The 15,650-nt window shown below is 53.7% G+C and overlaps 2 protein-coding genes across 2 annotated transcripts in view; both read right to left on the reverse strand.

Moving 5' to 3' along the window:
• Nucleotides 1-5,713: 5,713 nt before the first annotated feature.
• On the reverse strand, nt 5,714-12,165 carry CD68 (CD68 molecule). The gene is made up of 6 exons (XM_029286479.1): nt 12,096-12,165; nt 11,186-11,751; nt 10,008-10,127; nt 7,701-7,776; nt 6,884-7,051; nt 5,714-5,864 (listed from the first exon to the last, which is right to left on the reverse strand). The coding sequence occupies exons 1-6, from the start codon at nt 12,163-12,165 to the stop codon at nt 5,725-5,727; spliced, it is 1,140 nt and encodes a 379-aa protein (XP_029142312.1). The 3' UTR covers nt 5,714-5,724.
• Nucleotides 12,166-13,982: 1,817 nt separating this feature from the next.
• LOC107298258 (eukaryotic initiation factor 4A-I) overlaps nt 13,983-15,650 on the reverse strand; it is a 14,759-nt gene continuing 13,091 nt past the window's right edge. Inside the window, exon 8 of the mRNA XM_015827631.1 lies at nt 13,983-14,078. Within this exon, the coding sequence (XP_015683117.1) occupies nt 13,983-14,078 (96 nt within the window). The remainder of the gene's footprint in view (nt 14,079-15,650) is intronic.

A 15,650-nucleotide genomic window follows, 5' to 3' on the forward strand; every position in this document is an offset into this window, starting at 1 on the left:
GACTTCCGCTTCCATAACGCCTGCTCGCTGCGCCCGAAGAGGGCGCGGGCCCGTCTGCGCCTGCGCAGGGGGCAGCCGGGTCTCCGCTGTCTCTAACGCGCGTGCGCTTCTTACAGTGTGAGCGTCTGCCTGCTGCGAGGCGCGTGCGCGAGGCTGTTCGGGCTCACGCGCACGCGCACGCGCGCCCCGCCGCGCCTCTCCTCTCCACGTGCTTCCCGCTTTGATTTCAAGGGCCACGATGGCCGCCATTCCTCGGCCGCCATCTTGTCCCACGACCGCCTCCAGCCACGGGGACGAGGCCGGCTGGCTGCTGCCCGCCCTCAGCCGTGGCACGGTGGCCCTGTGCCTGCTTCACGCCCTGCGGCTGCAGCGGGGCCGCCGTCTCTGCCAGGCGGACCGCCGTCGACGGGCAGCCCGCCACCGCCGGGCCCAGGCCCGCTCCCGCCAACGCTTTGCCCTGCTGTGGCTCTGCCGCCTGCTGGCCCGGGAGAACGGCTTGCCTGGCCCTTGCCCGAGGGGTGTTGGGGGCCGTCGTGGCGGCACGGGAGCCCTGCCCCGGCTGCTGCGGGAACGGCGCCTGTGGAGCAAGTCACGCAGCTCGGCCTTCTGGGAGATCGTGCGGGCGAAGGCCTTCAGCGCCTGGGAGTGGGGTGAGAACTTCCGCGTGTCGCCCGGCACCTTCGACTACCTCTGTGCCCACCTGCGCAACGCCATCCAGCGCCGGGACACCAACATGCGCAGGGCCATCCCGGCCGACGTGCGCCTGGCCATGACCCTCTGGCGCCTGGGCGCTTGCACCGAGTACCGGGCTGTGGAGCAGCTCTTTGGCGTGTCGCGCTCCACCGTCTGCAAGATCCTGCGCGACGTGTGTGAAGCCGTGGTGGCCATCCTCACCCCGCTCTACGTGCGCCCGCCTGACCCAGCCGAGGTGGCAGCTGGCAACGGCTTCCCCCTGCCACAGCTGGCTGGGGTGCTGGGCTCTCTGCACGTGCCCATTCGGGCCCCCAACGAGAACGCGGCAGGCTACTACAACCGCCGCGGCTGGCACTCGCTGGTGGTGCAGGCCGCTGTGGACTCCCGGGGCTGCTTCTGGGACATCAACGTTGGGTGTCCGGGACGGGTGACCGATGCCCAAGTGTTGTGTGCATCCGAGCTCTACCAGCGAGCCCAGGGGGGCGAACTCTTCCCCGGAGGGTCCCGAGACGTCAGTGGGGTGCAGGTGCCCATCTACCTGTTAGGCGGCTGCTCCTTCCCGTTCCTGCCCTGGTTGATGCGCCCCTACAGGGCAGTGGCCCTGAGTCCCAGGCAGCAACGCTTCAACGAGTACGCCGACGCTGCCCGGACGGTGCTGGCGGTGGCCTTCGGGCGGCTGCGTGGACGCTGGCGGTGCTTGACCAAGCGCAACGACACCGACGTCTCCTTCCTGCCCACCCTCATCGCCGCCTGCTGCACCCTGCACAACATCTGCGAGAACCGCGGAGACGCCTTCCAGGCATGCTGGATGGAGGAGGAGCAGGAGGAGGAGGAGGAGGAGGAGGAGGCCGAGTTGCGGGAGGAGCAGCCGGTAGAGGAAGGGGAGGAAGAGGACGCCGAAGCGGTAGAGATCCGAGACGCCCTGGCCTGGGCCCTGAGGGGCTGAGGGGTCTCTGGGCGGGAGTGAGGGGGTCGCAGGGAGACGGCAAAGGAGTAAGAGGGGGTCAGCCTACTACGGGTGGTCCTCAACGTACGACTACAATTGAACTGTTAAGCGAGACATTTGTTAAGTGAATTTTGCTCCATTTTACGATCTTTCTGACCACGTTTTTTTCTTACCACTGCCGTTGTTCAGTTTGTAACCCAGTCGTTAAGTGAATATGGTTTCCCCACTGATTTTGCTTGTCAGCAAGGACGCAAAAGGGGTTCGCAGGCCCCCCCGGACGCTGTGACCGTCGTAAATATGAACCAGTTGGCAAGAGTCTGAATTTTGATCACGTGCCCACGGGGATTCTGCAACGGTCGTAAGTGTGATAAACGGTCATAAGTCCCTTTTTTCGGTGCCGTTGTAACTTCGAACGGTCACTAAATGATCTGTTGTAAGTCCCCAGAGACAAAGAAGCAACGGATGGAAACTCATCAAGGAGAGAAGCAACCTGGAACTAAGGAGAAACTTCCTGACAGTGAGGACAATTAACCAATGGAACAACCTGCCTCCAGAAGTGGTGAATGCTCCAACACTGGAAGCTTTTAAGAAGAGACTGGACAGCTGTTTGTCTGAAATGGTCTAGGGTTTCCTGCCCGAGCGGGGGTTGGACTAGATGACCTCCAAGGTCCCTTCTAACTCTGTTACTCTGTTATTCTTAGGTCTGGACTGGCCTCTCCAACTCCTAAAAAAAGGATTCCGAATAGGGCAACGTGAACGGGGTGGTGGTGAAAGACCCTCTCCCTCTCCCCTTGAAAGGGGTCTTTGGGGTTTATCATCTGGGAGGAAAGGAGACCCCCCCCCTTCAATAAACCTCAGGGACTTTTGTTCTGGATGTCTCTCGTCTTTTCTGCGGTGAGCAACGGATACCCCCGTCCCTGGGTCTGCCTTATTCCTTTCGGGGTGGAGCTCAATCCGGGGGCACCAAGGTGTATAAATCTACACACACACACACACACCCCGAGTGTGGTTGCAGAAGCAGAACCAGCCCAGACTGTCTCAGCCGGAGGGCAGAAAAGAGGAACTCCACCGCGGTCTGGAGTCCCGGAAGCAGCTGTAGGACTAAAAGGCGGTCCTCGGCTTAGGACCACAACGGTGCCCCAAGTTGCTAAGCGAGACATTCGTTAAGTGGGTTTTGCCCCGTTTTACGGCCTTGCCACGGTTGTTAATCCCTGCGGCTGTTAGTGACGAGGTTAATTTCATCTGGCTTGTTAGAAGGTCGCAAAAGGGGGGTGTGTCCCGTGACCCCTCGGGGACACCGCAACCGTCATAAGTACGAGTCAGTTGCCCAGCTGGATTTTGTCGTAAGTGTGAAAAACGGTCCTAAAGTCGCTTTTTTCAGCGTTATAGCCGTTCTAACTGAACGGTCACTAAATGGACTGTCATAAGTCGAGGACTACCCATGTTTCCTTCTGCTTTTGACCTCCGGAAGGGTCAAGCTGAATAAAATCTGACCCCCAGGGGGGGTTGATTTGCCCTTGGCCCGGCTTGGGGGCGTTCTTTCTGGCAGGGCAGGTGTGAAGCCCCCCCCTTTCAGTGGGAGGATTCTGGGGGTCTCTGGCAAAGAGGGCAGACGGGGGGGGTGTCCTCTTCCTCCTCCTGCCGGGAGAGGCTCCCTGCAGCCGAAAGAGGAGGGGGCTGTTGCAGAAGAGACCCCCGAAGACAGGAAACTGAAGACCAGAAATTAAAATTAAAATAAAAACAGCAAACGAAAGACGCGTCGAGGCCTTTAATTAGCTGGCTTGCTGGGCACAACAGAGCGGAAACCACAGCTGCCGTTCCCACGGTCTCAGAGAAGGTTCTCTCCCTCCCTACTACGAGGTTCCTTTCTCTTTACTCTGGAGTAAACTGCAACCATTTTACACTGAGTTTGAAAGCCTTCACGGAGGCTGGGAGGCAGCCTCCCCCACGGCCCTTCCAATTGCTCATTCCTCCTCTTGCTACTTTTTCTTCTTCTTTTCTTCTTTTTCTTCCGTTATATATTCAAGATGGACAGGGTTTGATATTTGTTACGTATGTGTAAGGGTGTGGGTCTATATATATGTTGTTCAAAGTATGTTTTAGGTGTGTGTCATGTATGTGTTTCACTTTGAGAGCGGGCAACTAAATTTCATTTTTTGATGTGTGCCGTTGTGCCCACAGTAAAGAAAATGACAATAAAGGTCCTCCTCCTCCTCCTTCCTTCTTCTTCTCCTTTCCCTTCTTCTTCTCCTTTCCCTTCTTCTTCTTCTTCTTCTTCTTCTTCTTCTTCTTCTTCTTCTTCTTCTTCTTCTTCTTCTTCTTCTTCTTCTTCTTCTTCTTCTTCTTCTTCTCCTTCTCCTTCTCCTTCTCCTTCTCCTCCTCCTCCTCCTCCTCCTCCTCCTCCTCCTTCTCCTTCTTCCTTCCTATTACTATTGCTATTACTATTATCCAATTTATTTGCCTCCCCTCCCACAGTTTCCTCTTTGGAGGAAAAAAAAAAGTTCTCCGTGTCGACATCCACAACCGCCCCCCACCCTGGCCAGATCCTCAGGCCCCCCGCCTGCTTCTCCGAAGCCCAGCCTTCCCTTTTCCGTGGTTAGACTAGTTCCTCTGATACAGGGAGTCCTCGACATACGACCACCGTTTGGCCCCAAATTCCCGTCACTAGGTGAGACACTGGTCGAGTGAATTTTGCCCTGTTTTAACGACTTTTCTTGCCTCCACTGTTAAGTGGATCGCTGCTCTCGGCTTCCCCCCCCCCCCGTGGACTTTGCATGTCGTAACTGTGAGTCCGTGGCCCAGCGTCTGAATTTGGATCGCGTGACCATGGGGATGCTGCAACCATGTGAAAAGTGTGAAAAAAAACTGTTGTACGTCACTTTTTTCATACAGTCACTAAATGAACTGGTGTTTTTTTTGTTTTGTTTTTTTAATAAAAGTTTTATTCATTTTTAAAAATTACAGTCTTTAGTGCTTAGTAAACAACAGGTTGTCTGGGTTCAAATATTTAAGATATTTAACTTCTTCAATCTAAATCTGCTCAATGCTACACAATCCAGTATTTTTTCCCTGATCCTCCTTTCTTTCCCATATTTTTTTTTCCATTTTCCCTTCATTACAATCCATTACAAGTTTTGGGTGCTGTTAATGTACGCAGAGTTAGACATAAGCATCTTCATCACATTTTACTAATATCATACAAATAATAATAATATCAGTTCACAAATCAATCGTGTCAATCCATTAGTCAATAGCCTGCTTTTCGTGCTCTTGCTAAAGTTTGATTTCCCATCAGTATTTGAAATACATTCATCAGTTATGATTTTTCTCAATATTAATTGCATTTATATCCCTGAAAGTTTTATTCAAATCAACCCCTCTTATTGTCATATTTCCCATATCCAAAAAAAAGAGAGAGGAAAAAAAACGCTATCTTAATTCTAAGTCATACCTTTCATTATAAAAGTCTAATTATATCTAAAAGCCTTCCGTTCTTTTAATCTTATGCAAAGAAGTATTTAAATCTATAAGGCCCCCTCTAAAAGGTCAAATCTTCTGGGGTTTTTTTAAAAATCTCTTTAAAATTCTTTCTTTGCCAAGTCGCTTTCCAATTAGAATTTTCTTTCTATTTTTTATAAAAATGGCTTGGCACAAGGAAGACAATTTAGGGTAGGGGGTAGGGATTCCATGACCCCAGGACATGGCGGCCGTCGTAACTGTGAGTCAGTTGCCCAGCGTCTGAATTTGGATCACGTGACCGCAACCGTGGGAAAGGTGTGAAAAAGCTGCTTTTTTCAGGCCCGTTGTAACTTCGGCACGGTTGCTAAATAAACCGGGGTAAGCCGAGGAGTACCCGCGTACTGATTTAACTTATTTAACCTCCCGCCTTCCCCCCCCACTCCCGCCGCAAGCGAGACCATTTTGTCAAAAAGCTAAAATTCCCCTCCAATGGCAGTCCCAAAAAAGGGCAGAGGATGAGTGGCTGGCATTTTTCTCTCGCCGTCTCCGTCCGTAAGTGTGAAAGGACCCAAGTCTGGGTCTCCAGCTGCGGCCCAAGGAAGAAGGGCCCGCTGGGGGGGGGGCTCTCAGAGGGACTCGTAGCCCGTGTGGGCCCGCCACCGTCCCACGGCGAAGGCCACGAGGACGATGAGGATGAGGAGGCCGAGGACCACGCCCACCACGACGGGCAGGACGATGGAGCGCTTCTGCTCGGGACACACCTCGGCTGGAAGGGGCCGGAGGAAGGAAAGTGAGGCCGAGGCAGAAGAGGGGGTGTCCTTGTCCCCCTGGGGTTTAGGGTGGGGTAGGCAACCTCGGCTCTTTTATGACTCATGGACTTCAACCCCCAGAATTCCTTAGGGTGATGGGGAGAAAGGGGGGGGCGGTGGTTGGTCCACTCGTTGAGGAAGCCTCAGGAGACACGGATCAAGGCGAAGGGGGTAAGGATGGGTGGGGGGCTCCCTGGCTTCCTCCTAATCTTCAGACAGGCACTTCCGAACCCCAAAAATGGATGGGAGGAAGAGGGAAGGCCTGAACCTGGGAGCCGAGGGCTCGGGGCTGGACTAGAAGACCTCCATGGTCCCCTTCCAAACTTATGATTCTGTGTTGTATGTCGGGTTGGTGGGAAGGACGAGAGGGGGGAGTGGTGGGGGCCTCTTGGGGCCTATGGAAGCAAGCAAGCCGTTCATTTCAACACACAAACACACACACACACACACACACACACTTTCCAAAAAGTGCAGGAAGGGGGTGGTGGGAAGGATGGGGGGGGAGTGGTGGGGGACTCTTGGGGGCCATGGAGGCCAGCAAGCCACTCATTTCAACACACACACACACACACACACACACACACACACGGCAAAGGCGCTGCCCACCCGCCAAGGTTAAGAGGGCTTACAGAATGCAGAATGGTAGGGTGGGAAGGGACCCTTGGAGGTCTTCTAGTCCAACCCCCCCCACTGCTCAAGCAGGAAACCCCTATACCCAGGGTCTCCAAAGTGGGTCACTTGGAGACTTTTGGACCTCAACAACTCCCAGAATTCCCCAGCCAGCCTGGGTTGAATCAGAATTCAGCCAGAAGGAGAACGATCCCTTTTTTGGGGGGGATCGGGTAACTTTTCTTAGTAGACGGTGGGAACGCAGTAGACGTAATATACCTCTACTTCGGCCAAGTGGGGAAAAAAAATAACCTGTGGAATTCTGGGAGTTGAAGTCCCCAAGTGGCGGAGAGGCGGCAGCGCTTACCTTCTCCAAACTTCCCATCCTGAAGCTGGAAGGCCTGGATCCGCTCGCTCAGGGCGCTCAAGTGGAAGTCCTCAGTGAGGTCCAGGCTGCGGTTGAGGCACTGGTAGGACATGCCCAGCGGGGCCGAGAACTCCCGGAGGGAGGTGTTGTTGGCCGTGAAGGTCTTCTCTACGGAGACAAAGAGCCAGGCGGCGGTGGGGAAGGGGCTCAGCGCCCCCCCTCGGGGGAAATCCCACCTGCTGCCCCCCCTCCCCAAAAGGGGGCATTTTACCACCTTCCTTGCCACCGTGGCTAAACGAATCACGGCAGTTCTTAAGTTAGTAACCCCGTCGTTAAGTGAACTCAGCTTCCCCGGATGCTCATCGGAAAGCCACAAAAGGGGATCGCGTGACTGCGACCGTCATTAATAGGAGCGTCCGAATTTTGGTCACGTGACCGCGGGGACGCCGCGACGGTCGTAGGTGTGAAACACGGTCCCTTTTCTCAATCCTGGTGTAACTCTGAACGGTCACTAAATGGATAGTTGTACGTCGAAGAACACGCCGGCCGTGGATGAGCCAGCTGGGGTGTGAATTCAGACAGGGGGCTAAAGGGGGGGGCTTCGTGGCTGAGGCCAGGTGGGGCTTGCCTGCGGCCGTAATTTGAGGGGCTAAGCAAACGTCCCCCCCCCCACAAAGACCCCCAAATCACCAAATTTGTGCAGGAGACCCCCCTCCCCACGAAATGGGCCCCCTCTCCATGAGCTCTGGGACATCAGTGCTGCCACGGGGCACAGAACCTGCCCCCCACCCCTGAGCCAGCCCCCCCAGCTGCTCACCTGTCGTCGCCTGGGGGAACCCGTAGGTGAGATTGGCCTGGACCTGGCTCAGGTAGGCTGTCTTTTCTGTTTCGTTCTGAGGAAGAGGGGGGAAAAATAGGGGTTTTTCCCTAGAAAGTGGGGGTGTCAGAGGCCAAAGCCACTAGATGACCTCCAAGGTCCCTTCCAACTTTTTTATTACTATTATTATTATTATTATTATTATTATTATTATTATTATTATTGCTATTACTATTGCTATTATTACTATTATTGCCGTTGTGCCCACAGTAAAAAAATTACAATAAAGGTTATCTTATTATTATTCTTATTATTCTTATTACTATTCTTATTGCTATTACTATTATATTGCTATTACTATTATTGCTATTATTGCCATTGTGCCCACAATAAAAAAATGACAATAAAGGTTATCTTATTATCTTATTATTATTACTAATATTATTATTATTGCTATTACTATTATTACCGTTATGCCCACAGTAAAAAAATTACAATAAAGGTTATCTTATTCTTATTATTCTTATTATTCTTATTACTATTCTTATTGCTATTACTATTATTGCTATTACTATTCTTATTGCTATTACTATTACTATTATTATTGCTATTACTATTATTGCTATTATTGCCATTGTGCCCACAGTAAAAAAAATGACAATAAAGGTTGTCTTATATTATTATTATTATTCTTATTACTATTATTATTGCTATTACTATTATTGCTATTACTATTCTTATTGCTATTACTATTACTATTATTATTGCTATTACTATTACTATTATTATTGCTATTACTATTATTGCTATTATTGCCATTGTGCCCACAGTAAAAAAAATGACAATAAAGGTTGTCTTATATTATTATTATTATTATTATTATTATTATTATTATTATTATTATTGCTATTACTATTGTTACTATTATCATTGCTATTATTATTATTATTATTACTATTATTACTATTGCTATTACCATTATTACTATTACTATTATTACTATTACTATTATTATTGCTATTACTATTATTGCTATTATTGCTATTATTACTATTGCTATTACTGTTGTTATTGTTATTGTTATTATTGTCTCCCCTTCCCCAAATTCATATGTTCTGCCCCCAATGGGACCTAGAGCAGCGTCTCTCAAGCTCGGTCATAAATTCCAGATGGTCATAAACTGAGGACTTCCTGGCTGGGAATTCTGGGAGCTGGAGTCCCCACCTCTGAAAACTGCCAAGCTTGAGAAACACTTGAGTTACAACTTGGCATGTGATGCCTGCTGACCAGCTGATCTGACTTAGAGCCACCCCCACCCACCCCCCATCAGGACCAGTGAGTCACCCCAGTCTGACCAGTGGGTGGGGGTGGGGGGGTCCTTTTGGGAACTGCCCGATGAGTCATGGGTGTGGGGAAGAGCAGGGTGACTGTCTGAAAATATTGCAGAGAAATTATATTTTCAAATAAACCAGTCACCCAGGAAAGCACAACGTCGGCAGGACGTTAGGAAATGTGACATTAATACACAGATAAACCCTCATAATGTCATCCTCAATAAAGTTACTATTGATTAAATTAAGTTTATATTTTTAAAAAACTTCCCCCATCCCCAACTGCGGGCAGTCCTCGATGTATGACCAAATTTATCGTGAAGCGGTGCAGTCATTAACTGAGACATCCCGTGCTGGCGATTGGCCACCACCTTCCCCTGGGTGGTAACCGTCCTAAACCACATAAACCAAAGTGGCCCAGATCACGATCACGCGATTGCAGGGATGCTGCGACGGTCGTTTTCGGTTGCTGACTAAATGGTCGTACACTGAGGACTTCCTATAATCGTGAAGCTTGCTGCCTTAAGGTGTGACCTTATCCTGCCATTGGGTCTGGATTCTGGAACGATATAAGGTATCCCCAGCCAGCATACTCATTGTGGCCCTGCTTACTCTCTTGTAATCCCTTCCTCTCCAATCTCTCCGCTTTAAGGGATAGGTGAAAAAGAAAAAAAACAGGCGTGGCTGGCTGGGGAATTCTGGGAGTTGAAGTCCACAAGTCTCAAAAGCGGCCCAGTTTGGACACCCTTGCTATATAGGGTTTCCTACCTGAGCAGGGGGGGGGCTGGACTAGAAGACCTCCAGGGTCCCTTCCCACCCTATCATTCTGCATTCTGTAAGCCCTCTTAACCTTGGTGGGTGGGCAGTGCCTTTGCCTGGTTGTGTGTGTGTGTGTGTTGAAATGAGCGGCTTGCTGGCCTCCATAGGCCCCACCATTCCCCCCCCCTCCGTCCTTCCCACCACCCTCTTCCTGCACCTTTTGGAAAGTGAAGAGAATAAAGCCCTCTGGGAAATGTAGTTTCAAGGTGGCCGTCTTGCTGGAACAGGTCCCCGAGGAGTTGGTCTGGTTGGGCTGCACCGCAAAGGCTCCCCAGACCTGGAAAAAAGGAAGGAAGAAGGGAAGGAGGGAAGGAAGAGAGGAAGGAGAGACGGCATGCAGGGCCCCCTCTGCCCCCCCCCTCCCCTCAGGCCCTCCGTTTCCTCAAAGTAAACTGAGGCAGCTGCATTTCCTCCTCCGTGCCCTCCCGCCCACACTCTTCTTAAATTGGGGAACATCCTGTCTAGAGAAAAGAAGAACTAGGGGGGGACAGGATAGCAGCCTTCCAGTATTTGAGGGGCTGCCCCAAAGAAGAGGACGGGGGTCCCCCTATTTCCCAAAGCACCAGAAGGGCAGGACAAGAAGCGACGGATGGAAACTGTTCAAGGAGAGAAGCAACCTGGAACTAAGGAGGAATTTCCTTAAAGAGTGAGAACAGTGAACCAGGGGAACAGCTTGCCACTAGACGTTGCGGATGCTGGAGGCTTTTAAGAAGAGATTGGGCAACCCTTTGTCCGAAATGGTCTAGGACAGGGGTGGGCAACCTGGGCTCTTTTATGACTGGTGGACTTCAACTCCCAGAATTCCTGAGCCAGCCATGCTGAGGGGAAAGCTGAGCCCTGCTGGCCCAGGAATTCTGGGAGTTGAAGTCCACGAGTCATGAGGGGGGCCATAGTTCCCCCATGCTGGCCCAGGAATTCTGGGAGTTGAAGTCCACGAGTCATCAAAGAGCCAAGGTTCCCCACCCCTGGTCTAGGGGGGGTCTCCTGCTTGGACAGGGGGTTGGACTAGATGACCTCCAAGGTCCCTTCCAACTTTATTACTCTGTTCCACAGGAGCCACTCTGCCGGGGACAGATAGATCCAAAAGGGGGAAATCCACCCTCTCCCCAAACTGTCGAATGCAGCCGTCTGGTTGGGTAACCCGGTTAAGGACGGCCATAAAGCGAGTCGCGCAATGCCGAGAAACTCGGCTGACGGTCTGGAATCTCCTCGCTCAGAAAAGTCGACTTCGGTGCCCAGCTTCGGCACCCGGGCTGCCAGCCCCACTGATCCCCCAGCCCCGTCCGACCCACAGGAACACACACACACACATACACACACATCCTGCATGCTCACCTGCCGCTTGGCTTTGTCTTCGTAGCGGACCCGCAGCTGCAGCCCCATCTCTGCCCGCAGACAGACGGCGGATCCTTGCTTGACGGTGTAATTGCCCACCAGCACACCCGGCGGCTTAGTGGGCCGTGGGGCCGTGGTCTTGGGGGTGGTGGTGGTGGTGGTGGGGTGGGCGTGGGAGGTGTGGTTGGCGGGGGTTGTGGTGGCGGCCTGGTGGGTGGTGGGGTGCTTCTCATGCGTCGTGTTCTGGGGGTGGCTAGTCGGGTGGGCAGTGGAGGTGCGATTGGCAGGGTGAGTGGTGGCAGCGTGGCGGGTGGTGGTAGCGTGGCGGGTGGTAGCGTGGCGGGTGGTGGTCTGCTTCCTGGGCGTGGTGGTGTGGGGGTGGGAGGTGTGGTTGGCGGGGGCGGTGGTGGTGGTGTGGCGATGGTGGTGGGTCGTGTTGTGCTTATGGGCAGGGGTCTTGGTGAAGGCCGGCACCAGAGGGGCCGACTTGGTGAAGTGGGGCCAGTTCGCAGAGTCCGACTGGGGGGAGCTGGGCTGCCAGGGGTCCTCCAGCTCCGAGGGGTGACCTGCAAGAGAGTGGCCCAAGGAACCGGTCAGTTGGTGGCCCCCGGGGAGCCACGCCGGCCCAGTGGGAGGGGGGGCATCTGTGTGCAGCCCCTCTTTCCACCCAGCCAGGCTTACCCTCCAGACCCCTCCCCAGGTCATTCTGCTTTGTGCCTCCGATTTTGGAGTGGGGGCAATAAGGCTGGGACCCCACCCGTCCACCCACCGAGGGTCTCTGCAAGAAAAACCCCGTCCCACGGGGTTTGGAGGGGTTCATTTGCCCCTCCCTCCGGGGATCCCCACTTCAACTCCCTCCCCCCCATCCAGGTAACAGCCCTCCCCGGTTCCCGGGAAGGAGACCACCCACCTGCGGCCAGCAGGCACCAGCTGGCGAGCCACAGGACGGCGGCCCCCACCGAGACCTTGACCGGCTGCATGGCTGCCTCCGAAGGTCTCCCTCGCAGGGCTGAGGCTCACGAGACTCTGGGCCCACCGCTTCCCCGTCGGGCCTGGAGGGCTGGCAGAAGGGGAAGGAAGTGAGACTTGCTGCTTTGACAAAGTGTGAGTCAGTGGGGGGGGGGGCAGAAGCGGCCAAGGGTGGGTGAACGCGGGGGGGGGCGGTTCCCCTCTTCCCTCCTGCGACGACGTGGCGGAAGCCACTGCTCAGCTGTGGCCGTGGGACCTCATGCGTGGCATCACCCCCCCCGGGCGCGTTTCTTGCCTGCCCGCCTCCCCCCTCCAGGGGCTCAAAGCGAGTGGGGGGGTGTCACAAAGGCTGCCCCCCCTCTTTGGTGCTCAATCAGGAACGGGCTGTGTCCTCCACAGAAGAAGAGAGCTGGGAGGGACCTTGGAGGTCTTCTAGTCCAACCCCCTGCCCTGCTCAGGGCGGGAGACCCCGTGCCATTTCAGACAAGGGGTGGCGCTCTCTGCCCACCTGGTCTCCCCCTCCCTCGAAAGCCCCCTCCCCAGGGGACGTTCTCCACGGGCTCTCTGCCCTCCTCTCCATGGGGCAGTGGGTGGGAGGGTGCCAGGGTGTGTGTGGGGGGCAGAGGCTGCCATGTCCTGGGTGCCAGGAAGCCACGAGGAGGAGGAGGGGGGGATCAGGGTCCTGGGCGCCATGGAAGGGCAGCAAAGAGGTCATCGGAGTTGGTTTCACGCGGAGGCAGGCTTCGGAGGCCAAAATCAGCAATTTCACCTTCCTCTTTTGCAGACCGAGGTCTGACTCTCATGTGACTGGAGGCAGCTCTCTGCAAAAGCAGGTGCAGGGCCAGGCCTCTCTCTCACACACACACACACACACACACACACACACACACACACACACAACACACAAAGGAGATTTCTCCAGTAAAGCAAAATGCACGCACAGCTCCGGTCCTTGAGGACAGCCCAGCGGGCTGGTGGAGGAAAAACTGCCTGGTCTGGGATGGCCAAACGCTCCAGGGGCTGCTGGAGGGGGGTTCTCCCCCCCACCCCATTAGTGGGGGGGGGATTGAGACCCCCCTCCCAGAGCAGGGACCCCCAAGGTGTGCCTGGCACCCATTTTGACTGCTTTCCGCCCTCTTCTGGGCCTGCAGAATTCGCTGACCCAAATTCGGTGCTCCTTGAACTTCCTGGTTTTCTCGCAAGTCGTAAGTCCCGACTTACGACGGTCTGCTTAGTGGCCGTTCGAAGTTACAACGGCACTGAAGACAGGGGCGTGCGACCGTTTTTTCACACTTGCGACCGTTGCCGCTGTCCCCGTGCTCTTCTCCTCAAAATTCAGACACTTGGCAACTGACTCATAGTTATGACGGTTGCGCGGCGTCCCGTGATTCCCCTTTGGACCCCCCCCCTGACCAGCGGGGAAGCCGGATTCATTTAACAACCCTGTGGCCCACTTAACAACCGTAGCGATTCACTTAAGAACCAACCGGGGTGAGAAAGGTTGTAAAACGGGGCGAAACACAAGGTCTCCTTGAGCGACGGAAATCTTGGGACTCGATTTGAGGTCGTAAAGTGAGAACGACCTGCCTTAATTGGCCTACCCAAGCAAGCCAAAGGGGGTGTGCTGCCCCCTTCAGCTCCCCCCCCTTCCCTCCCCCACCACAACTCACCTCGGAGGACGTGAGATTGACAGGTGGTGCAAAGGGACGGAGGCCCAGGTATGAACGGAAGGGGGTCCCAGCAGGTCCGCAAAGGTGAAGGGAATCTAAGCCGAGGAGGGGAGGGGAAGGGCGGCCATGCTATCCTCCCCCTTTTGGGGGGGGAGTGGCTACCGGAATGGGTTCGACCCTTGGAACCGATCCTCCCCTTTCGCCAGGGCTGGGACACCTGCCAGAGGTCGTATCACCTGGACTTTGGCACCTGCCTAGAGCAAAACGACATTTAATTGGGCGCAAATAAAGGGCAGCGGAGGCGGCACCCGTTGTGTTCTGGGCAGGCGGGTTGGGCCACTCTAGGAGTTGAAGCCCCTCCATTTTGCTTCTGGATCCTCCCTTCTCAGCCTCGGCAACTTTTAAGATGGCTGGACTTCAACTCCCAGAGTTCCCGAGCCGGCATGGGATCCTGGGAGCTGAAATCCACAAGGCTTCAAAAAGTCGCCGAGTTCGAACCTCGACGACTTCTTAAGGCTTCTGGACTTCAATTCCCAGAGTTCCCCAGCTGGCATGGAATGCTGGAAGCGGAAGTCCGTCCATTTTGCTTCTCCAGCCTCGTTTCTCAGTCTCTTAAGATGGCTGGACTTCAACTCCCAGAGTTCCCCAGCCGGCATGGGATCCTGGGAGCTGAAATCCACAAGGCTTCAAAAAGTCGCCGAGTTTGAAGCCCGCTTGTCAAACCTCGGCGACTTCTTAAGGCTTCTGGACTTCAATTCCCAGAGTTCCCCAGCTGGCATGGAATGCTGGAAGCGGAAGTCCATCCATTTTGCTTCTCCAGCCTCGTTTCTCAGTCTCTTAAGATGGCTGGACTTCAACTCCCAGAGGTGCCCAGCTGGCATGGAATTGTGGGAGCTGAAATCCTCAAGGCTTCAAAACGTCACCAAGTTCGAACCTCGGCACTTTTTAAGGCTTCTGGACTTTTAATTCCCAGAATTCCGCAGCTGGCCGTGCTGATGCGACACATCCTGAACAAAAACTCCCTGGTTTATTGAATGGGGGGGGGTCTCCTTCCCTCCCTCCCAGATTATAAACCTCCCCCCCCAAGGACCCCTTTCAAGGGAGGGGGAGGGTCTTCCACCTCCCCCCCGTTCATGTTGTCCTGTTTTTTTAGGAGCTGGGGAGGCCCTAAAAACAACAAGAGTGCCAGAGTTGGAAGGGACCCGGGAGGTCTTCTAGTCTAGCCCAACCCCGCCTAGACTGAGGGTCTTCAGACGTGGCAACTTTTTTAAGACTCACCTTGCTGGCTGGAGAATTCTGGGAGTTGAAGTCCAAACCTTTGCTGATCCGATTCAACTTGTCGATTTGGAGCGCCGAATCCCGAATCGAAAGTGGAACTGTTCTGACTTGACTCGGTTGTTTTTCTCGCACTCTCACATCCGCCTGGTCTTGATCAAGGAACTTTTTGGCCCGGAAGCCACATTTTTTAAGTGGACTTCCCACAACAGGAAACCGACACACTAAGAAGCCAAGGCACCAATTGTCACACTGTGCCCCCCCTCCCAGCCTGTATTCCCTATCTTGGAAAGTACATTAAATCAAGAGGTCGCCAACCTTGGCAACTTTTAAGACTTGTGGACTTCAACTCCCAGAATTCCTCAGCCAGCAAAGCTGGCTGAGGAATTCTGGGAGTTGAAGTCCACAAGTCTTAAAAGTTGCCAAGGTTGGAGACCCCTGCATTAAATTCTCTCCTGTGCTAACAAGGCTCCCCTTTTCAAAACTAATGTAATTTATCTATTTTCTTTTTCCTTGGTTATTTTATTGTTCTATTTTACTTTAATAAACTT

This window comes from Protobothrops mucrosquamatus, unplaced genomic scaffold (genome assembly GCF_001527695.2).
Source record: "Protobothrops mucrosquamatus isolate PMUCROS unplaced genomic scaffold, P.Mucros_1.0 scaffold3821, whole genome shotgun sequence".
Taxonomy (NCBI): domain Eukaryota; kingdom Metazoa; phylum Chordata; class Lepidosauria; order Squamata; family Viperidae; genus Protobothrops; species Protobothrops mucrosquamatus.